The 23,401-nt window shown below is 43.0% G+C and overlaps 1 protein-coding gene across 3 annotated transcripts in view; it reads right to left on the bottom strand.

Moving 5' to 3' along the window:
• Positions 1-23,401, bottom strand: part of GALNT9 (polypeptide N-acetylgalactosaminyltransferase 9) — a 225,139-nt gene that overhangs the window by 93,767 nt on the left and 107,971 nt on the right. For all 3 annotated transcript variants that reach the window (XM_084649613.1, XM_084649614.1, XM_084649615.1), the window contains one exon: positions 9,879-9,996. In XM_084649613.1, the coding sequence (XP_084505739.1) occupies positions 9,879-9,996 (118 nt within the window). The remainder of the gene's footprint in view (positions 1-9,878; positions 9,997-23,401) is intronic.

Genomic DNA, 23,401 nt, shown 5'->3' with positions numbered 1-23,401 from the left:
GCCGAAGTTACTCTGATTTGGGTTACCTCCATTTTTGGGTGCACATTTTGAGACACCTTGTAGGGGTGGGTGTTCAGTACTTTCTAAAGATCGGCTCCCTTTTTGGGCATCTCAAATTGGAAAACTTGCAAGCCATTTTTGAAAATCTTGGCCACAGTATCTAAAAATCCATCTCCCAGTAATGGACCCTTTTTGATTAACACCTGAGTGCTACATATATATATATATTAAAGAAAAAAGAGAGAGAGAGAGAGAAGAATCTGGTTGATCCAGGCTATTATCTGAAAAGACAGGAAGATCTGCCTCCAGCTGTCAACTTGGCAACATATTATTGTTGTGTTTTTAATGGTGGTAACAGGGAATTTCTTTGAAACTATGCATCCTTTAAGATAAACACTCAGACTGCTCCCATCCTCCCATGCTATATATGAGTATAAAATTGAAAGAGCAACAACTCATCCTCCTTATCAGTGGAGCCCTGGAGTAAGAGACAAGATCTTTACTGTGATGATTAACAGTTCTGTTATAAAAAGAGGGATCATAAACTCCTTGTATTAGGTCAAATCATAAACTAGGCTTTTAAAGTTTATGTGATCCCTTTCTAAACAATCAAGGGTATGTGTAGCTCCCACTAATAAGGGAACTTATATGAGGCTTGTAAACCACTCAGTTCATTAATGAGTTGGCGAGTCAATCTATTAGTCTGTTAGAACTATTTCTCTTCCCTAAACCATCTAAGGTATCCCCTGGATAGTTTAATAATTTGGGACTATTACACCAAAGAGAGACTCCCATCTTCTTCTTCATAATTATTCCAAATGCATGTTAGAACAAGGGCTGTGCACCTCTCCCATCCCAGTGGGCCATTCAAGGCCAGATCATGCCCGAAATGCATTGTACTGTACTGAGTTGGCAAAGACAGGCACTGACTTGACCTCAGTGTGGGGATGGATTGTGTCTCCTGGAAACAGGGCTGATAGCTTTGTACTGTACCATTCACCATCCCTGAGGATACATCATCCTCCCCTCCCTGTGCATCCAGCTAGCTCTGCCACCTGGGGCAGAGGGCAGTTGGAGCCTGATCCCATTTTCTCTTCATCCCTCCCCCGTTCCCTTAAGGGTGGCTAGAATCTCAGAGTGCTAGGAAGGAGAGTAATACAGGGATTGCTCTTGTGCCTAGCTTCTGCACTGAGGACATGGGGTGGGTGTGGGCTAAGGCTCTCCCCACCCAAATAAGAACCAGCTATAATCTGATCTAATATTATATACATATGGGCCAAATCCTGTTTTTAGGTGCTCATGGATCACTCCCATCAACTTCAGTGGCAGCCTCATGAGCACACTAAGTGACAGAATTCAGCTTTAAATGTATTAGCTTTATGGTAAACAGTTTACACCTGAAAAACAGACTATAGGAGAGGAGATTATATAGCTGAACTACACAAACTTCCTGTTTGCTACTTTTCACAGAATCATGCCCATCTGCTATTTCCAACCCTGCAAACATATACTGGCTTCCCTGCAGACTAAACAGTCTCTCCCAGCTCCAACCCACCTCTGGGAAAATCATAGGGATTTTTTACAAAGATGCTAGAGTGAGTGTTAGTTAATTCCAGGCTTCCACATATCTAGGGCAAGTGTGAAATTTGCATAACCTCCATCAGCTGGCCAGGAGCATTACATATTATGCACTAAAAGGAAATCCCATATGTTAACTATTTAATTTCCCAGCCTACCCACTACTGAATAGGGAAAACCCATTAGAGAAATACCCAAGAAGATAATATTTGTAATAAATGATATATTTAAGGAGGATTAGTTGGATTACCAAACAGTATCCTAACCAAATCAGGCTCATTTGTTGCGCTGGCTTTTCCAATTTCACTTCATTAAAATAATTAAAATCAAGGTTCATTAGATGTACTATAATCTAGCTGGAGCACTCCAAGAATAATCCCTTTGGTTTTAGCGTGAACACAGCATTTGCAAAGACATTTAAAGGATTGGATTTTTTTAATTGGTGGCCATTGTTTTTAACAGAATTTCTCCTTCCCTTCCCCCCTCAGTCTTGTAGTTTTTCTCTCTGCTCCTTTATTTGTTCATTGTTTTTTCCCCTTCTTCTCCGCTGTCCCATCTCTCTGCTCCTTCTCTTGTCTCCCAGTCAAAAGTCTCTGCTAAACTGAACACAAACTCCAGTGTGGGGGGTAGATTCTCCTCTTCCATGGTGCGAATGCACAGAACAGGAGAAGCAGCCACCCCTTCCTACCTCTGCAAAGACTGCGTAGGTGCAGAGGGCAATATGGAGTCAGTGTGGCCAGATCTGTCAATCATAGAATATCAGGGTTGGAAGGGACCTCAGGAGGTCATCTAGTCCAACCCCCTGCTCAAAGCAGGACCAATCCCCAATTTTTGCCCCAGATCCCTAAATGGCCCCCTCAAGGATTGAACTTACAACCCTAGGTTTAGCAAGCCAATGCTCAAACCACTGAGCTATCCCTCCCACTCCCCCCCCCTTTTTTTTCCTCACTGCACCTCTCTGCCAGCCGCCCTGCTGGCCACTCGCTGCACCTCTCTGCCAGCCGCCCTGCTGGCCACTCGCTCTGTCTCTCCGACTCTGCCAGTCACTCATTCGCCAGCCGACTGTCAGTCACCTTCGTCTGCCATCTGTCTCTCTGCCATGAACTCTACACATCAGCATCTTAGTGATTTTCAGCTCTTCGCAGGCTGGGCAGAGTCACTGCCCCATCTCAAGTGATTTCAGCTCTCAGCGATAGAGCATTTAAAATAACAAAAGAGGCTCCAAATAAACCTATTTGGTGTTATTTTTAAAGCACTAGCTCGCATGTGATTTTGCATGTATCTCAGCTTTTGTTTAAAAAAAAAAGGGGGGGGGATTTCTAGCCCTCATGGTCATGGAGGAAAACTTCAAAAAATCAAGTGTATACACCTGAAAAGTTCAAGCACCAGAGGGCAAAAACAAAGAACCCAAATTTTTCATTGTTTTTGAAATGTCATGGGGGTTTTTTCAGCCTGACCCATGGTTTTTGAACACTTGGGGTTGGTCATGCTGTGCAGCCTAACTCGGTATCCAGTTTTGGACATCTTGACCTTAAGGGCCTGGTTTTCCAGAAGTGCTGAGAACCAGCCATTCAAGCTGAAGCCAGCAAAGACTGCATGTGCTTGAGCCTCTGGAAACCAGGCTCTAGCCTGGGATTCCAGAGCCAGGCACCCAAAAGTAGAGGGCAATTTTCAAAACATTGGCCTAAATGACTGCCCAGGGTCACATACATGGGCAACAGAAATAGGCACAGGGCTCCAGATTTCATAATCCTATTAGAACCCTTTCCTCTATTTCCCAAAAGTTCTCATCACACACTGCAAGTTCTTCTCATACAAGGAAGACCGACAATTTTCAGATTCCTTTCCAGGCTTATTCATCAGTTCCTATAGAGTTTTGCCAAGATGTTCAATTTATTCTTTAAGCAGTCATGTGGAAAAAGTTTCAAACAGCTCAAAGCCCTGCTGAATGAGAAAGGAAAGCTGGGGAGCTCACACAACTCTGGCAATTTCCTGATCCTCTTACATCTCTTAAGGAAAAAGGAATGAATTGCGGTAATAGCCGATCTGCCCCAAACCTGCATTCAGCACCTCATCCAATTGTGGGTATCCTACTCAGACAATCCCATTATAAACCCCATTGCTGGAATAACAAATGTACACAAATATGTGCAAACACACACCTGTCACAGTGACCATCTTCCGCAATCTGTTGGTGTGAAGGTTTGCATTTATTTTATATAAATGAGCTGGCTGGACTAATTTGAGGATTAATGTTCCAGCATGAGCAGAAGACATGCTTTAATGAGCACACTACATGCACTGGGGGCACACTGGTTTGAGATGGGGATATAGTGAAAGGTGAAGTAATTAAACACTCAGCTTTATAATGAGGAGACTGTGTTCTAGCAACATTAAGTGGCCTAGTTTTCAGAAGCGCTGACCTCTGACAGGTCCTCTGGACTTGTGGGTGTGCAGCACCCTTGAACATCACGGCAAAGGATCACAATGTACTGAAGCTGCAATATGCCAGGCAGCTCTGGCTTAATGCGGACAGACACTGTCCTTAACTAAGGGGTCCACATTTTGCAGTACATCAAAGAACTTAAGTTCTTTATCTCTTGGGGGCATTTCTTGCTGTTTCCATGGTGCTGCTTTACATGAACACATTCCCCAATAAGTAACAGATCTCCTTAGTCCAGAAGGCAGCCTGAGTAACTGGGCTAAGAGCTGGGGAGATGCATGAAGGGAAATGAAGACCAAGTCATTGAGCCCTGAGGCTGCAGGCGTCTCTGTGGTAGCATCATGCTGCTCCTTGGCTGCGGGGCTGGGCAGAGAAGAGAACAGGAGAATCCTCAATGCACTGGATGCTACAGTCTCATCCCCAATGCACTGGCAGATGGGGAGGTCCTGTAGAGCTGAGCTCTCTGCCAGGCAGAGGAGTGGGCATGCCCCATCGTGCAACAAGGAACTATCCCTAAATCCTGTACAGTAGAATCACTCCCCCTTGTACGGTGGAGCCACTCTGGATTCACTCTTGGGGAGCCTTCATGATGATGGGGATGAGCCACAATTTTCACTTAAGTCCTTATTTTGCAAAGAATGCCCCTGGAGATTTAAGAGAGACATGTACCTTCTTGATAGACAAAGAGGAGTGGATCCCAGAACTAAAAAATTAATGATGGCTTAGATACAAGTGATCCTGACATGATCACACTGATAATATGCAAGCAGAATAAAGTCCAGACCAGTAATATAATGAAGACAGGTCACTGATACAGGGCAATCTGGATTGCTTGGCAAACTGGGTGTAAGCAAACAATATGCATTTAAACACAGCTAAATGTAAATACTTACTTCCAGGAACAAAGAACATAGGCCACAGGACAGGGTACTCTATTCTGGGAAGTAGTGACTCTGAAAAATATGTGGGGGTCATGGTGGATAATCTGTTGAACATGAGCTCCTAGCTGTGACCAAAAAGGTTAATATGATTCTCGGATGCATATAAACAGAAGAATCTCTAGTAGGAGTAGAGACGGTAGTTTACCACTGTATTTGGCAGTGATGTGGCCTTTGCTGGAATACTCTGTCCAGTTCCGGAGTCCACTATTCAAGAAGGATGTTGATAAATTGAAAAGGGTTCAGAGAAGAGACATGAGAATGATTAAAGGATTAGAAAAAATGCTCAAGAAGCTCAATCTATTTAGCTTAACAAAGGGAAGATTAAAAGATGACTTGATTACAGTCTATTACCTACATGGTGAAATTTTTTTTGGTAATGGACTCTTCAGTCTAGCAGAAAGAGGTATAACACAACACAGTGGCTGGAAGGTGAAGCTAGACAAATTCAGACTGGAAACAAGAGTTAAATTTTTAACAGTGAGAGTAATTAACTATTGGAACAATTTACCCAGGGTCTAGTGGATTCTCTATCACTGGCAGTTTTTCAATAAAGATAGGATGTTTTTCTAAGTGATTTGCTCTAGGAATTATTTTGGGGAAGTTGTATAGCCTGTGTTTTACAGGAGGTCAGACTAGATGATCACAATCGTTTGGCCTTAAAATCTACGAATCTCTAGTGGATTGCGATCCCGTATACTATATAGAGTATACTCCCATTTATCCAAAACCCTATTATCTGAATCCTTTGCCTTGTCCCACAACATGAGATACATGCTGCAGAGGGTATTTGTCTCATGCTGGGGGCGAAGGAACCATAGAATCATAGAATATCAGGGTTGGAAGGGACCTCAGGAGGTCATCTAGTCCAACCCCCTGCTCAAAGCAGGACCAATCCCCAATTAAATCATCCCAGCCAGGGCTTTGTCAAGCCTGACCTTAAAAACTTCTAAGGAAGGAGATTCTACCACCTCCCTAGGTAACGCATTCCAATGTTTCACCACCCTCCTAGTGAAAAAGTTTTTCCTAATATCCAACCTAAACCTCCCCCACTGCAACTTGAGACCATTGCTCCTTGTCCTGTCCTCTTCTACCACTGAGAATAGTCTAGAACCATCCTCTCTGGAACCACCTCTCAGGTAGTTGAAACCAGCTATCAAATCCCCCCTCATTCTTCTCTTCTGCAGACTAAACAATCCCAGTTCCCTCAGCCTCTCCTCATAAGTCATGTGTTCCAGACCCCTAATCATTTTTGTTGCCCTTCGCTGGACTCTCTCCAATTTATCCACATTCTTCTTGTACTGTGGGGCCCAAAACTGGACACAGTACTCCAGATGAGGCCTCACCAATGTCGAATAGAGGGGGACGATCACGTCCCTCGATCTGCTCGCTATGCCCCTACTTATACATCCCAAAATGCCATTGGCCTTCTTGGCAACAAGGGCACACTGCTGACTCATATCCAGCTTCTCGTCCACTGTCACCCCTAGGTCCTTTTCCGCAGAACTGCTGCCTAGCCATTCGGTCCCTAGTCTGTAGTGGTGCATTGGGTTCTTCCGTCCTAAGTGCAGGACCCTGCACTTATCCTTATTGAACCTCATCAGATTTCTTTTGGCCCAATCCTCCAATTTGTCTACTTCCCTCTGTATCCTATCCCTGCCCTCCAGCATATCTACCACTCCTCCTAGTTTAGTATCATCCGCAAATTTGCTGAGAGTGCAATCCACACCATCCTTCAGATCATTTATGAAGATATTGAACAAAACCAGCCCCAGGATCGACCCCTGGGGCACTCCACTTGACACCGGCTGCCAACTAGACATGGAGCCATTGATCACTACCCATTGAGCCCAACAATCTAGCCAACTTTCTACCCACCTTATAGTGCATTCATCTAGCCCATACTTCTTTAACTTGCTGACAAGAAAACTGTGGGAGACCGTGTCAAAAGCTTTGCTAAAGTCAAGAAACAATACGTGTCCACTGCTTTCCCTTCATCCACAAAACCAGTAATCTCATCATAGAAGGCGATTAGATTAGTCAGGCATGACCTTCTTTTGGTGAATCCATGCTGACTGTTCCTGATCACTTTCCTCTCACGTAAGTGCTTCAGGATTGATTCTTTGAGGACCTGCTCCATGATTTTTCTGGGGACTGAGGTGAGGCTGACTGGCCTGTAGTTCCCAGGATCCTCCTTCTTCCCTTTTTTAAAGATTGGCACTACATTAGCCTTTTTCCAGTCATCTGGGACTTCCCCCGTTCGCCACGAGTTTTCAAAGATAATGGCCAATGGCTCTGCAATCACAGCCGCCAATTCCTTTAACACTCTCGGATGCAACACGTCCGGCCCCATGGACTTGTGCACGTCCAGCTTTTCTAAATAGTCCCTAACCACCTCTTTCTCCACAGAGGGTTGGCCATCTATTCCCCATGCTGTGATGCCCAGCGCAGCAGTCTGGGAGCTGACCTTGTTCGTGAAGACAGAGGCAAAAAAAGCATTGAGTACATTAGCTTTTTCCACATCCTCCGTCACTAAGTTGCCTCCCTCATTCGGTAAGGGGCCCACACTTTCCTTGGCTTTCTTCTTGTTGCCAACATACCTGAAGAAACCCTTCTTGTTACTCTTGACATCTCTTGCTAGCTGCAGCTCCAGGTGCGATTTGGCCCTCCTGATTTCATTCCTACATGCCCGAGCAATATTTTTATACTCTTCCCTGGTCATATGTCCAACCTTCCACTTCTTGTAAGCTTCTTTTTTGTGTTTAAGATCCGCTAGGATTTCACCGTTAAGCCAAGCTGGTCGCCTGCCATATTTACTATTCTTTCGACACATCGGGATGGTTTGTCCCTGTAACCTCAACAGGGATTCCTTGAAACCAGTTCAGTGATTTGAATTTTAAAGAAACTTGGCAACGAGCATGTACTGCTTAATATTTTATTAATAAATTGAAACTATTTTAATACATTATTAAATGGGAAGGGATTTGGATAATGCAGGGAGGGTTGGACAACAGAGTGGAGACCCGCAGCCATGACTGAGAGGAGGAGTCCCCAGCTGCTGCTGAATGGCTCCCGTGGCAGTGCAGGGAGCCCTCTGCAGTCCCGCTGTCATGGGATGGAGTGAGCGTGGCCATGACAGAGGAGCTGAAGAGGTCTCCTGGTGCTGCCGCAGGGCCGAGGACACATGGCTCCTGCAGGCACAAGGTGCAGAAATGGGGGTGGGGAGGCTGTAGTCCTCGCAGGGCAGAGCAGTGACCCCAAGCCAGGACTGTGAGGAGGAGGAGGAAGACGAGCCCCCGGCCATGGGGAAGGCCACGCTGCTGCTGAATGAGTCCCGCCTTCTCGAATATCTGAAGGAAATCTCTGTCCCCTGGGCTATTTGGATAACGGGGAGTATTTTTGTTTGTGTGCGCATGTGTGATAGCTGTGTGTGTGATAGCTGTGATGTGTGATAGCACATGCATGTGTGATAGCTGTGCTACATACACTACAATGAGCAAATGGAGTCAATTAGCTTAACTCAGGGGGGATAAAAATAATTTTTTAAAAATAAAAAAACAGATTTAAAAAAATTAAATTGGAGGGTTTTTTATTCAAATTAAATAAAGTGTTTTTTAATATAAACCTATTTAAAATTAAATTTGAAATTATGGCAATCCATGTTAAGGCCTAAACCAACTATAATGTATTAAAATAGTTTCAATTTATTAGTAAAATATTAAGCAGTACATGCTCGTTGCCAAGTTTCTTTAAAATTCAAACCACTGAACTGGTGGAAGTCACTGGCCAAGCACCTGGAACCAGAGCTGTTGAAGTACTAAACCAGCTTTTGACAGCAGTAGCCTCTTCTGAATGTTCAGAAAAAATATTCCCTTCATTTTAGCTAATTCAGCTAGATCAGTTTGATTATTTCATTCAAAGTTAAGAAACCAATTGGGAGATGAAAAAGTAGGAGAGCTTGTTTTCCTCTTCCAATTTATGAATAAACGGTAGGTGTGAGAGAATGAGATCTAATAGCTCTAAAATCTTGAAGGACATGGTGACCAGAAACAATCAGTTCAATTCACTAACTACAGATGATACTTCCTTTGTCTAATAAATTAGTCTTAAATGAAAAACATGTTTTAATAAACTTTTTGATAATTTTTGTCTTGTGTATCTAGCACATTTAAGGAAGTTTTATTTAACTAAAATACTCTTGTTGTGCATTTTAATTGAATTTTAATTTCCATCCATGTAGAGCTTGAACCAAATTTATCATCCAGTAAATAAGAAGTGCATCATTCATCATTTTCTAATATAAACAAAAATGTAAAAATTAAGAATTTGAATAAATGTAAATTAAGCTATAGAACAGCTTAAAATGTGCATAGATATAGTGTATCCTCCTGGTTAGCAAAAGAAAGTAACAAATGTAGTGTAAAGGCTATACATAGTTGTCAATCACCACCTTTTAATGGTTACCAGCCAATGAGAATCAGTAGTTCTTTAGGAAAATAACTAAAAACGACAAAGGCAAAACAAGATTAAAATTGATTATTTAAATCAAGGTTTCCTGCTTGCTGATTTAAACCATGATTAACACTGGTGATTTAAATCAATCCACCCTGGCATAGGCCCATTGATGTCAATGCAGCTATGCTGATTTATTACAGCTGAGGATCTGGCCCAATGAGCTGAACCACTCACACAGAGTAAAAACCATACTGCTGAATTCTATGAATTTGCACAGTGTTAGCGGGACCATGATCAATTTCTTATTGTGTTTGAGTGTGGTTTTGTTATTGTTTTTGATTTTTCTGCAATACCAGCCACCTCTGTGTAGTAAACCGAAAGATAGAGGACAGTTCTGTAGGGTCAAGTGCTCCTCTTGTGCTCTGTACACTGGTACTACATGGAATTTCTCATTTGCCACTTACCCTCATGCCCAGTTCAATATTTTCTCCCCCATAGACCTCCATGCCAGGGTCAAGCAGGCCAATCTCCCCGAAGTACTCTCGGTCCACCACAAACGAACATCCAATCATTGCTGGCGTCCTGCCCAGAAAAAAGGGGAGAAACAAAGGTGTTTAAACAGTATATAATGGAACCTGATTATAATGAGCTCTAATGAGCTCTGACATGAAATAAACAAGCTACTGCAGAGATGCCCCAAATTCTTTTAGGGTTAAATTCACCCCTGTGCAGAGGGCCAGCAGAGCCCAATTAAACCCTTTGGGGGGGATTAAGGCCCCATCCAGCAATGCTCTTAACTTGAAACACATGAGTAGTCCCTGCTCAGGCAGGAGTCCCTTCAAGTAGAGCACATGCTGAAGGGCTCTTGATGGATTAAGGTGATAAGTGGTATGTGGACTTTTTGCTGGCACTCTGCTTGTGAATGAATTTCTCCCCTCATAAAGTCATTCGGGGCAGGGGAGGGGGAGAATGCATCACTTCACTAAGGTCAATTCTTAGAAGAGGAAAACTCACCAGGGAAAGAGAAAACAATCCCAGGGCTGCACTTTGAAAAGATCAAAAGTTTACAAGCAACCCTGGAGCTAGGTCGGAAACCTTCAATGTAAAGTAACTTAATTCTGCTTTTAAAGAGCTGCTCCAAAGAAATCAAAGCGTCCAGAAACTGCTGTAAAAATCGTGTGCTACTTAGAGCTCAGCAGAACTTCTCCTTTACTTCCTTGCCACAAAGAGTTCACGTCAAACCTGATAATTAAATGGTGGCATTACAGGACTCATCTCTCGGAGGTTTTTTTTCCCTCAGAGAAAGATATGACTCAGCTGCACCGGAATGCAAGGAGTCGTCGTGGTTCTGGACAACTTGTCACTTTCATGGCGTCTCCCCTATTTAAAACAACCCCCCACTATTTTTAATTTATATTATAAACGTGAAAATTGCGCCAGCGAATGGCAAACAGGCAAAAGTTGCTAATTACGTTTTACAATGCTTCCCATGCATTTCTGCTGCCCTTAGCTGAGAAGGCAGAAATTGCCTGGAGTTTCTGGGGGCATCTTTGCTTGTTGGGTACGTTGAGTAAAATGCCCCATTGTGATGTTGCATAACCACACAATCCTCCCCTTCCATAACTTTACATAGGCAAATGGGGGAATGGCTAGGTGCATTAGCAACTGTCTGACTGAGCAAAAAGGCTCTGGCAACTTTCTGCCCGTGTACACATATAAACACACACACACTGATGACAAATCCATCAACGGTACAAAAATAACTGTAAAAAGCTATTACCCTTTTACTTGTTAGACGATCCAATTTGCTCCTTCATTAGACCTTGACCCCAAACTTGCACTAATGAAATTTTAATACTGCCTTTGATTTTTAATAGCGTTTTTTAACTACTGAAGTGATATTTCACCGACATGCAACAAATATCTCCCTTCTCCTTATGTTTTAAAAAAAATACTACTAATGATGTGGAGATCTGATGAACTGGAATGCCAAGTCCCCTGCCAAGTCTGTAATGACTTTGTTATTGCTCAGGGTTCCAAAATAAACTTAACTAAATTAAAAAAGAAAAGGCACCAAGATCAGCTGGCACCACATTTATTTGCATCTCAAATTCTTGCTGCCATCCTATGGGCCCTCATCCTGCAATCTGATCCACCGGGACAGACCCATGCAGCTGGGCAGAGTCCCACTGATTTCAGCATGGCTCTGTGTGACTCACATTGCAGGTTCAGGACCTTCATCAGGAAAAGCCAGGGCTGTAAAAGCACAGAAGTTTTAGGCTGCAGTGAGGATAAATGATTAGAATAATTGGTCATATCCCAGCTGTGAGTTTGGCTTTTCAATAGCTGCAGCATTGTTCCCAAGGGCCCAATCAAAAGCCCACTGAAGTCAACAGAAAGAGTTCCATTGACTTCATGGGCTTTGGAACAGGCTCAAAGTTTGCTAATAGTGATTTTCTAACAGTGGAGAAAATTCCTTCTATGGCCTTGGTTTTAGAAACAGTCCATACACAGTGTCTCTGGAAAGAGAGAGGATGGAAAAAGACCTGAAACATATTTTATTTACCGTGAAAATCCAGCAAAACCCCCTCCTTTCTTTAATGGCTTGTTGCTAAAATATCAGCTCACTCTTACCAGGTAACCTAGTTTTTCCAGTGAGCATACAAAGCCACGAAACATAAACTAGAAGCAGGTGGCATCTGAGTATCATATTCATCAGTTGGTTTCATATGCAGATAAAATAATCCCCATAGTGGCAACATCAAAACATACTGATGAATCCACGGGTAGCAGCAGGTGGCCACAGTGATAGTGTCATTATGTAAGCTGCCTTTTGTCATCAGGGGTTTGTTGCCTATATGCCAACAGGTTAAAAAGCCTTAAAGAAATGGCCAAGTAAATAGATATAACAATCCTTCCCTGCTGGGCTTGAAATGTATCTAACATCCAAGAAGATGGCCTGACCTATGGAAAGAACTATTTGGTGCCCTTGAAAAGGTTCATTTGCTGAGGCACTGCTATTACTTATCTATAATGGACTCCATTGTAACACTCACATTACTGGTACAACTTCAGCTGTCTCTCTCTTTCTCTGCTGGCCATTTCAGCCTCTCACATCATTACCGGGCTATACTGCACTGCACACCATTCCCCTGATGTTTTCTCTGCATAATTGAAAAAGGCAGCTGTTGATGGAAACACATTTGATCAGCGCTATTTTCTGACATGGAGACTGAAATGGCTTGATTAGCTCCTGGATCTCCTCTCGCCCTCCCCCACAAAGATTATCCAATAAACTCCTCAGGTAGCAAGCTGAACCAGGTTAAGAAACAAATATATAAACTGCTGTGAGCATTTTGCTTCCACAAATGAATTTGGTTTGAGGGGGAGAAATTATTAGAAAAAGGTGACAATTCTAAAAGAAAATGCCATTTTTACTGCGTGTGAGAAGCTCCTGTCTGAACCACCTGCAGCCAGGGGGTCATCAGCCAAGACTTTCAATAGTGACTAGTGATTTGGGTGCCTCAGTGTTTATGTGACCAACTTGAGACACCTAAGGGGGCTTGATTTTCAGAGGGTGGGTGCTCAGCACCTTCTACAACTCAGGACCCTTTTAAGAATGTCAAGCTAAGAATCCAAAAAGAGAGGTATCCCAAATCACTAGTCACCCTGGAGAAACTTGGCCATCAAAATCCATGAACTAAGCAGGTCAGGACTTACCAGCATTTGGATGGGTAACTGCCAAGAAAACCCAGAGAGCTGCAGGAAGTGCTGTGGGTAACACTCTTTCTCCTACACAAGCACCGAGCAAATGCCACAGGGGCTCTGAGGAGATTCTCAACTGATGTCAAATGACTCACTGCTGTTGATTTCAATGGAGTCTCACTGATTTACACCAGCTGAGGATCTGGCCTATTTTTGGCTGTGATATCAAACTAAGCTCCTGATCTCTAAGGTAATTAAAGAACCCCTGACAATTGTACGATAGGAATATTTGTCCTGGTCAAATTCCAGTTTGGGTAACTACAACATGCTTTCCTAAATACCTGTTACAGGTTTAATGTGATGTGGTATCACTGTCTTTTTCACTTCTTGACCTAACAGGTACTCAGTGGTGATGTGTGTTTTTAAACAGTTGCTGCATTCTGACTCAAAGACAGAGTGTGTGTGTAGTTTTCCCGTGCTCTCACACACTCTGCATGTAAAGAAATAACACCTCTTTGCAAGTCACAGATGCTATGTGAATGTAGGATATTGCTGTAGTAGATCTTCATCTCTGAATTTAGCTAGGTGGTTACAGCATGCTGAAGAGAAGCATTAGCAAGAGGAAACTAGGTTCGGGAAATATGATGGGATTTGTCTTAGATTCTACATTTCCAGCAGTAAAGTGTGTACAGTTTCCTTTAGATTAATGACTGGTTGGGAGAGCTGGTGCCCTGAAACTTTGCCCTGGGCCATTAACCTCTCATGTCATTAATTCCTAAGGAAATGCCCCATGTTGAGGATGTTGCTACCATTATAATTTATATATACTGCTAATCTACTTCTCTCCTATGAGAAAAAAACAAATCTTTTCACTGTCTGAGTACTCCTATTCTGAAACTATGTTTCTGCACAGGGTATGCGTGTAGTAGGAGCGTTTTGATAATTCCACAAGAATTAATTCATAATAGTGCATATAAGGTGATTAACAAACAATCAGAATTTTACTATCAACAGACTTTTATTTCATGTTTCTCCATCCCAGAAAGGGGAAAAAATCTTGAGGATGAGAGAGAACAAAACCTGGAGACGTTCATTTGAATGGAAATTATAGAATCAAAGAATCATAGGACTGGAAGGGACCTCGAGAGGTCATCCAGTCCAGTCCCCTGCACTCAAGGCAGGACTAAGAATTATCTAGACCATCCCTGTCAGGTGTTTGTCTAACTTGCTCTTTAAAATCTCCATTGATGAAAATTCCACAATCTCCCCAGGTAATTTATTCCAGCACTTAACCACCCTGACAGTTAGGACGTTTTTCCTAATGTGCAACCTAAACCGCCCTTGCTGCAATTTAAGCCCATTGCTTCTTGTCCTATCCTTAGAGGTTAAGAAGAACAATTCTTCTCCCTTCTCCTTGAAACAACCTTTTATGCACTTGAAAACTGTTATCGTGTCCCCTCTGTCTTCTCTTTTCCAGACTAAACAAACCCAAATTTTTTCAATCTTCCCTCATAGGTCATGTTTTCTAGCCCTTTAATCATTTTTGTTGCTCTTCTCTGGACTTTCTCCAATTTGTCCACATCTTTCCTGACATGTGGCACCCAGAACTGGACACAATACTCCAGTTGAGGCCTAATCAGCGCAGAGTAGAGCGGAAGAATTACTTCTCGTGTCTTGCTTGCAACACTCCTGCTAATACAAGAACAGCTTGATGTTTATCAGTGGGGAGAACAAAATCCGGCTTAGAGTCAGAAAAGTGTGTCTGATTAGAAGAAAATACGGGAGATGAAGAATGTGAGAGTTTTACCCTTTCAGCCGAGCACAACGGTTGGCTCTGAAGCCATACTAATCAGAGTGCCTTCCAGAGTGTAAGAACATTTGACTACCAGGACCAAATCAATGACGGAAGGATGATTATGGTCCAGAAAAAGACTGTGCAAATGGCACTGGGCTTGTGCCCTTATTTGCTCCTGTTGTGTCATTTTAGTCACATCTGCTAGGGCTAATGATAAGATGAAGTTAGTATCACTTAAATGTCTGTTCTTTGTTAATAAACCTATTCTTGTTTAATTACAAAACCAGCTCAGTGCTTGTATTAAACTGGAGGGTAAGTCCTCAGCTAGCCAGATAAGCTGGTGTGTACTCTGTCTCTTTGGAAGTAGCAAAGTTAACTTTGGTGAGCATCCAGTGAGAGGAAATGGACACTGCAGAGAGACATCTCTACTAGGGAGCTCAGGAATTGGGATGCACTGATTGTGACCTGGAAGGCAAGGTTTGGACTGACAGAGCCCTTAAGAGTTTGCTGACCAGGCAGACAACAAACAGCTTAACAGCAGCAAAGCTCTCGCTTGCTGAGGCAGTTGAAACAGGGGGTCACAACTCTGGGTGGGCATCCTAAGTAAGACATCACACTGATTCTTTTAGGCGCTTTTAAAAAATTTACCTCGGATCATTACTCACAGTGATGATTAAAACTAAGCAAATAATTCACATTGACTATTTGAATAATTAAGCTACTTTCTGTTCCTTAAATGTGTGTGAACAGCTTGCAATATTCTTTGATTGATTAATTATTTCACAAATATTTCCTGTTGCTTGATGATCATTTGCTGGAAATTATGCTAGGTGTATTCAATATCTGAAATTTGAGCAGCATCGGTTAGCTTTGATTGCACATATCCATCAATCTGGTAGCGTTTTGGTTCCCTGACTGGATGAGAGTGACTCTCCAAACCAGCTTCCTGGTAAGTCAAGTCATGTTCACGAGGTCAAAATGTGCTGTCCACAAATATATTCGCTTGTTTCTGCAGAAACTCCTGGTGATAAACGTGTTTTCCAGAATATTCACAGAGGATGAGATTCGTCCCTTTACAGACAGCCTGTGCAAAGCACATGCATCAAACATGTCCCATTGTGAGGTCATAAGTGTGATTTACATAATTTATATGTCTTTTGCTGGCCAACTGCAGAGGAGTGAATTTAATCTAGAAACTGGAATAAAAAAGGGGATGTGAATAAAGCTGAAGCAAATTCAATAGTTTTGAAAAGGAGCAAATATCTGAGCAAGCCATTAGTTGTTTACCAAGCTCTAATGATGATGAGCAGAAAAATCAACTAATCACATGCTTAAATGAAAGCACATGCTTACGTGCTTTTCTGGACCAGGGCCAGAGTATGCAGCATCTTGCAAGAGGAAGCCTTTAGTTTGGAATCAGCGTGATTCCCTTTTGCATTCCCCAAAAAGATTAACAGGAAGCAGCTTCTTCCAGCAATAAAATGCTTCCCCTTGGGGACTCGTTTCTTTTTCCTCCCTAATGAGGAACAATATCTTCAGGCACTCAGACTTCTCCCAGGTGCTGGATCCTCTCTCACAGGAAAATGGATTTTGCAGCTGTTGACGCTGTACAATAAAGCAGTGACTCTTTAATTAAATAAGGCTGAGTATAAATTTTCTGGATGTGACTGTGTGCTCATCTTTCTCTCTATGGGCAACAGAGACATACTTCTGTTTGTTTTCTCTCTCTCTCTCTCTCACCCCTATCATTTTATTTATTTTGACTTAAAATAAACAAACCCACCCAAATCCCAGGAGCCCCAACAAATTGTTAAAAATACAAACCATGACCACAAAATAGAAGTAACAGAGAGACAGTGGCAGATACAGTACAATGCAGCCCTTTGTGTAGGAAGGTAAAACAAAAATTCCCCTTGTCCCCCTCTTTCCCTCTCCATTTCCATATGGCAGTATGGAGCCCACAGTCACCAAATAGTAGCTTCAGAAATTGTACAGAAAATCATCCTTGTATAAGACTGTGGTCTACAGAACAGGGAGCCAGAAGTCAGGAATCCTGGGCTTTCTCCTCAGATTTGTTGTGACTCATTGCAAGACCTTGGTTAAGTCACTTAGGGCTTGATTTTCTGAGGTGCTGAGCACCTGCAGCTTTCATTATTTTCCGCTGGAGTTTTGGGGGTTCAGCCCCTCCGATCATCAGGCCCTTAACCTCTCCATGCTTTGGTTCATCCAAGTGTTAACTAGCTATAATGCTATGCACAGTACGGTGGATTGGTAATGGGACTGTGAGTCAGGAGACCTGGCTTCTGTTCCCAGCTCTGTCACTCATCTGCTCTTCGATAGTGAGCAAGTCATTTCTCCTCCCTACGCCTCTGTCTCCCTATTTGGGAAAGGAAGATAGTAATACTGGATGATATTTTCAGTAGTGCCTCAGTAGCTCAGAGGCCTAAGTCCCATTTTCAAAAGTGACTTAGGCACTTCGGCTCCTGCATCTTATTGAAAGTCACGGGGACTTAAGCTCCTCAGTTGCTTTTTAAAACGGCAACTTTTGGTTCCTAAGTTACTGAGGCACTTCTGAAAACGTGACCCACTGCCTCACCTTGGAAAAGCACCACAAAGAACTCCAGTGCATGTATGCGATTATTGCCTGCCTACTTCCAAGGGGTGTTGAGAGACAGTCTTTGCAAAATGCTTCGAGACAATCTAATTGAAGGTAATATAAGCACCAAGTATTAGTGACAGCAATGGGAAAACGATAAGGTTAGAAACGTACAATACAATGGCTTTTTGTTTTGGCATGGCTCAAGCTTTGAAATGCTGTCTGAGGAATCAATAGTATTGGCCGGGGAAGGATACTGTGTGGTCAATTTGTGTAAATTACTTTAAGATATTCTTCAATGAACACAACTTGAAATCCTTTCTGTGTCACAAGGAATATCAATGTCAAAGCCAGAGCTCAGCAAGGACAGAGGAGCTGAACTAGTTTTGACCTCATGTCTCTGTGACCTTGGGTGTGAACAAGAACAGAACATCTGGTACATTGCTCCTCCAGGATGGCGTTTGGGAGTAATGCCCCTGCACCCCTCTTTCCTAAACAAATTTGAGGATACTACTTGGTGGATTCGTCAAGAACAAAACAGACAAAGTGACAGAGAAAATGAAAAGGAGTACTTGTGGCACCTTAGAGACTAACCAATTTATTTGAGCATGAGCTTTCGTGAGCTACAGCTCACTTCATCGGATGCATGCCGTGGAAACTGCAGCAGACTTTATTTATACACAGAGAATATGAAAAAATACCTCCTCCCACCCCACTGTCCTGCTGGTAATAGCTTATCTAAAGTGATCATCAGGTGGGCCATTTCCAGCACAAATCCAGGTTTTCTCACCCTCCACCCCCCCACACAAATTCACTCTCCTGCTGGTGATAGCCCATCCAAAGTGACAACTCTTTACACAATGTGCATGATAATAAAGTTGGGCCATTTCCTGCACAAATCCAGGTTCTCTCACCCCCTCACCCCCCTACCAGCCTATTTCCTCTTGTTTTTTCCTACCCCCCCCCCCAGATGTTCTGGTTTAACTTGGATTTAAACTTGGAGAGTGGTCAGTTTGGATGAGCTATTACCAGCAGAAGAGTGAGTTTGTGTGTGTATGGGGGTGGGGGGGGATGTGAGAAAACCTGGATTTGTGCTGGAAATGGCCCACCTTAATTATGCACATTGTAGGGAGAATGGTCACTTTGGATGAGCTATTACCAGCAGGATAGTGAGTTTGTGTGTGTGGTTTTTGGGAGGGGGGTGAGGGGGTGAGAGAACCTGGATTTGTGCAGGAAATGGCCCACCTTAATTATGCACATTGTAGGGAGAATGGTCACTTTGGATGAGCTATTACCAGCAGGATAGTGAGTTTGTGTGTGTGGTTTTTGGGAGGGGGGTGAGGGGGTGAGAGAACCTGGATTTGTGCAGGAAATGGCCCAACTTGATTATCATGCACATTGTGTAAAGAGTTGTCACTTTGGATGGGCTATCACCAGCAGGAGAGTGAATTTGTGTGGGGGGGTGGAGGGTGAGAAAACCTGGATTTGTGCTGGAAATGGCCCACCTGATGATCACTTTAGATAAGCTATTACCAGCAGGACAGTGGGGTGGGAGGAGGCATTTTTTCATATTCTCTGTGTATAAATAAAGTCTGCTGCAGTTTCCACGGCATGCATCCGATGAAGTGAGCTGTAGCTCACGAAAGCTCATGCTCAAATAAATTGGTTAGTCTCTAAGGTGCCACAAGTACTCCTTTTCTTTTTGCGAATACAGACTAACACGGCTGTTACTCTGAAACCAGAGAAAATGAAGAGCATTAGCTTGATATATAAATATTGCTTGAAATAACAGATTATTTTTCTGCTCCAAAAAGTCATTTGATTTGCAGCCAAGCTGCATTTGAAATACAATACTTCAGGGGGGATGGACGGACAGACACACACACACTCTATTCCCAATACACACACACTATTCCCAATACACCTGACCAAAAAGAGTGCAGTTCAAAAAGTGCATCACACCCAAAATATTTGAGCTTTCTACTGCCTGGCTGACTTGCCAATTTTTCCTTTTGATTTAGGTGCATAAGCAGCACCTTGACTCCTGATGATGGATCAGTGGGAAAACTGCATGGCACCTGTGTATGCATTTATTTTTCCTACAAATCATGTCCTGTGTAATAAACAGTCACACGGTCTCTGAGATATGGCCTCAAGGTCAGATTCTGTATTCTGGAGTTGCAGGAGCTGGCAAGCTTAACAATGGCAAGGTTTGAAAATCCCATTGGAGAGAGGCAACAAAAACAGGGCAGCTAGCTTTATAAACAGGGGGAACTGGGATGAGGAATGGAATCCTGATGACACAAGGCAGGATAGGGTTTGTTGTTGTTGTTTTTAATAGTAATAATTGGAGGTCAGAATCTTAAAGAATAAACCAGGTGAATTCTGTTCTATGCTTTTGTAAACCGGCAGCCAAAAAAGATGTCTGCCGATGAACCGATTAGTACAACACAGCACTTTCTTTCCCAAAGGACTTTACAGATGAGCCATACTTTGATTTCAGTTACACTGGTGTAAATCCAGAGTAGCTCCACTACAGTCAGTAGAATTCACCAGTGTAAAAGAGATCAGAGTTAGGCCCAATACCTGTCTAAGCCAGGCTCTCTCTCACCATGGAAACACGAAGGAGACCACACTCCCATGGCATTTTGGAAGCTCATTTTTATACATCAGTGTGTCACAACACACTTGCTGGAGTTTGCTGACTGTGGGTACTCCTGACAGCACTCCAGTGGTACAAAGCTATGGCATATTAAGCAATCAGTGAGAACATATGCAATGCTGTAATACACCGCTGCTGCAGTAGGAAGATAAAATGAAAGGCGAGGCCATGCTTGGCTGGGTGCAGCTGACTAATGACTCCAGTGTTAGTGGCTGCTGATAATGAAGGCAAACACAGAGCAGTCCATCAAAAGACAGGGCAGGTGAGAAAAACAGGGCCCACAGATAAAGCTCAGTACATTAGGTGCTTTCCTTACTGTTCCATACCTTGCTGCAGAAAGAAAACCCTCAAGGAATCAGTATCCTCTAGTGCATGGTCATTTAAAATCCTCTGAAATAGGGTTCTGTATTATACATTTTCTTGCAATGTTATAGGGTTTAGGAAAGGAGTACTTGTGGCACCTTAGAGACTAACAAATTTATTAGAGCATAAGCTTTCGTGAGCTACAGCCCACTTCATTGGATGCATACGGTGGAAAATACAGTGGGGAGATTTTATATTCACAGAGAACATGAAACAAAGGGTGTTACCATACACACTGTAACAAGAGTAATCAGGAAAGGTGAGCTATTACCAGAAGGAGAGCGGGGAGAGGGGTGGGAGATAGAGGGGGGAACCTTTTGTAGTGATAATCAAGGTGGGCCATTTCCAGAAGTTGACAAGAAGAGTAGGCAGTGTTTTCTAAGGAACACAAATGGAAAATGACATGATGAATGTAGTGCATCAAAATAACGATCTGTATGTTAATCTTTACTTTAGAGGTGACTCACACCTGAAACAGCAAACACAGAAAACAGACTGCCCGAGAATCCTTTCTGGGGAACATCAACTGTCCGAAATATCAGGATATTAGCATGGGATGAAATAAGAACCAACCTTTACCCTTATCCTTTATCAAAGGTTTTTAAAGCTTTATCTCAAAGTCAACATTTCCTGAGGTTTGAAAACATTGACCAAACTTGAGTGTCACTATTTTTCATTTTTGTTGCACTCTGCACATCCAGATTCCATCTGCTACTGGAACTGGAACACCTATGATGACATCACATGGCATGCACTGGACCTGACTGCCTATATGATGCCTCAGTGATTTCAAAGGGGCTCTACACTGGCAAATCCCTGTACCTGCATGAAGCACCTCTGAAATCAGTGGGGTTCTGTGTGGATGCAGGAGCCCATCCACCTGCAACAAGCTTCAGAATTGTATCTTAAGAGCCAAAACACCACAAAACATGGCTGCTACTCTGAAACCTGTCATATTCTGTGTGCGGTACGAATACGGGAAGAAAGAAACAAATCTCATGGGGCAGCCTGTACTTCCAAAATGTCAAGCCCAATTTTGCAGGTTCAAGATGTTTGGATTGTACGAATAAGTATCAAAAGTTCTGAGTGCTTAACCGCATCTGCACCTGTGAGCAGCTGCTGGTTTAATCACCACTAACAGTAATGTTTTGTGAAAAAAGAGAAATATTTGCCCTCCACAATTTTTGAGGATGGGGAAGAGGAATATTAGCTGTCAGCTAGGACTAAGTGATCTCAGAATTTCCTTCATGACAAGCAGCATCAAAACCTTACGAATGTTAAGACTCTAAAGTCCTTTATCTAGGCCAAAACCTCCTTCTGATTAACTGACACAGGAATCATGACAGCTACATACAACTTGGGAACAACCTGGTCTCCATCACTTGAACTATCTGCTACGTCATCAGAGTCCTGTCACACTTTTGAAGTGAGCTGTAGCCCACGACCACTTATGCTCTAATAAATTTGTTAGTCTCTAAGGTGCCACAAGTCCTCCTCTACTTTAAAATAGGCTTGCCAATTTCGGTTGGATGCGTTCCTGGAGATTTCATCACATGACATAATCTTTAATTAATGACTAGCTTTTAATTCCTGGAGACTCCAGGCCAATCCTGGAGGATTGGCAACCCTACTTTAAAAGGCCACACCGCACATCAGGATGTGAGACGCACAAGAGATCAACTGGACACCAGGCCGATTTTCAAAAAGAAATCGGCACAGAACTTTTTGCTATAGAAATGCAAGGGGATGTCTACACTGCAGCTGGGAGCAAGCCTACCAGCCCAGGTAAGTAGATTTGTGGTAGTGGGGCTTGTGCTAGCATGCTAAAAATAGCTGTGTGGAGGCTCAGCACTGACAGAGGCTCAGGCCAATCACTCAAGTGTGGACCTAGGAAATAAGTTGGGCTTGAGCCTGGGTGGCTAGCCTGCACCCCCGCCACTGCTCCAGTTATTTTTAGCGTGCTACCATAAGCCCTGCTACCACAAGTCCTGCTAGCATGGGAGGCTCGCTACCAGCTGCAGAGCAGACATACTCTACGGGTGTGTCGACACTGCAATTAAAAACCTGCGGATGGCCTGTGCCAGCTGACATGGGCTCGCAGGGCTCAGGCTGCACGGCTGTTTAACTGTGGTGTAGAGGTTCAGGCTCCGGCTGCAACCCGAGCTCTGGGAGCCTCCCACCTCACAGGGTCCTAGAGCCCAGGCTCTAGCCTGAGACCGGAAGTCCACACTGCCGTTAAATAGCCCCGCAGCCCAAGTCCTGCAAGCCCGAGTCAGCTGACACGGGCCAGCTGTGGGTGTCTAATTGCAGTGTAGACATAACCTAAGAGACATACAGTAAAAAACACCCAACCACAATGAATTGGGAGCAATACTGAGTCAGTAACCAAAGGTGAAATCTTCCTCAAGAGTTTCAGACAAAAAAAATTTCTAAAAATTGAGAGAGAATTTAACGATGCTTTTCCGTCATCATAATGTCTAGCAATACAGACAGAAGCATAACCACCTAATTCAGCAAACTCAGATTTAAGCACCAACCATTTCTTCCTATGAGCCTGAGTGGTGTGGCTTCCCTTTGTTTGTATGCTGACATGCAAGGTCTACTTCCTCCCATCTTCCCAATTTCCTTGCATAATCCTCTAGCTATCTATTGAAAAAAAGCACAAAAATAACCATTGTGGTAAATGAAAAGCGAGCTGTTTCCTAGGAAATGTATTAGACCATCTAAATACAGAGATATCTGGAGGAGAAGATCAAACTCACGTAAAGAGCTATTAAAAAAGTGGAAATTAATTTTAAAAAAGTATTTTCTCCCCTCTGGATATCCCAGGATCCTAACATTATTAGCTTGGAAGATAATCAAGAAT

This window comes from Lepidochelys olivacea (assembly GCF_965140295.1).
Source record: "Lepidochelys olivacea isolate rLepOli2 genome assembly, chromosome: 15".
In the NCBI taxonomy this organism is placed as follows: Eukaryota; Metazoa; Chordata; order Testudines; family Cheloniidae; genus Lepidochelys; species Lepidochelys olivacea.
The sequence above is the reverse complement of the archived record's forward strand: the minus strand, read 5'-3'. Positions and strand labels throughout refer to the sequence as shown.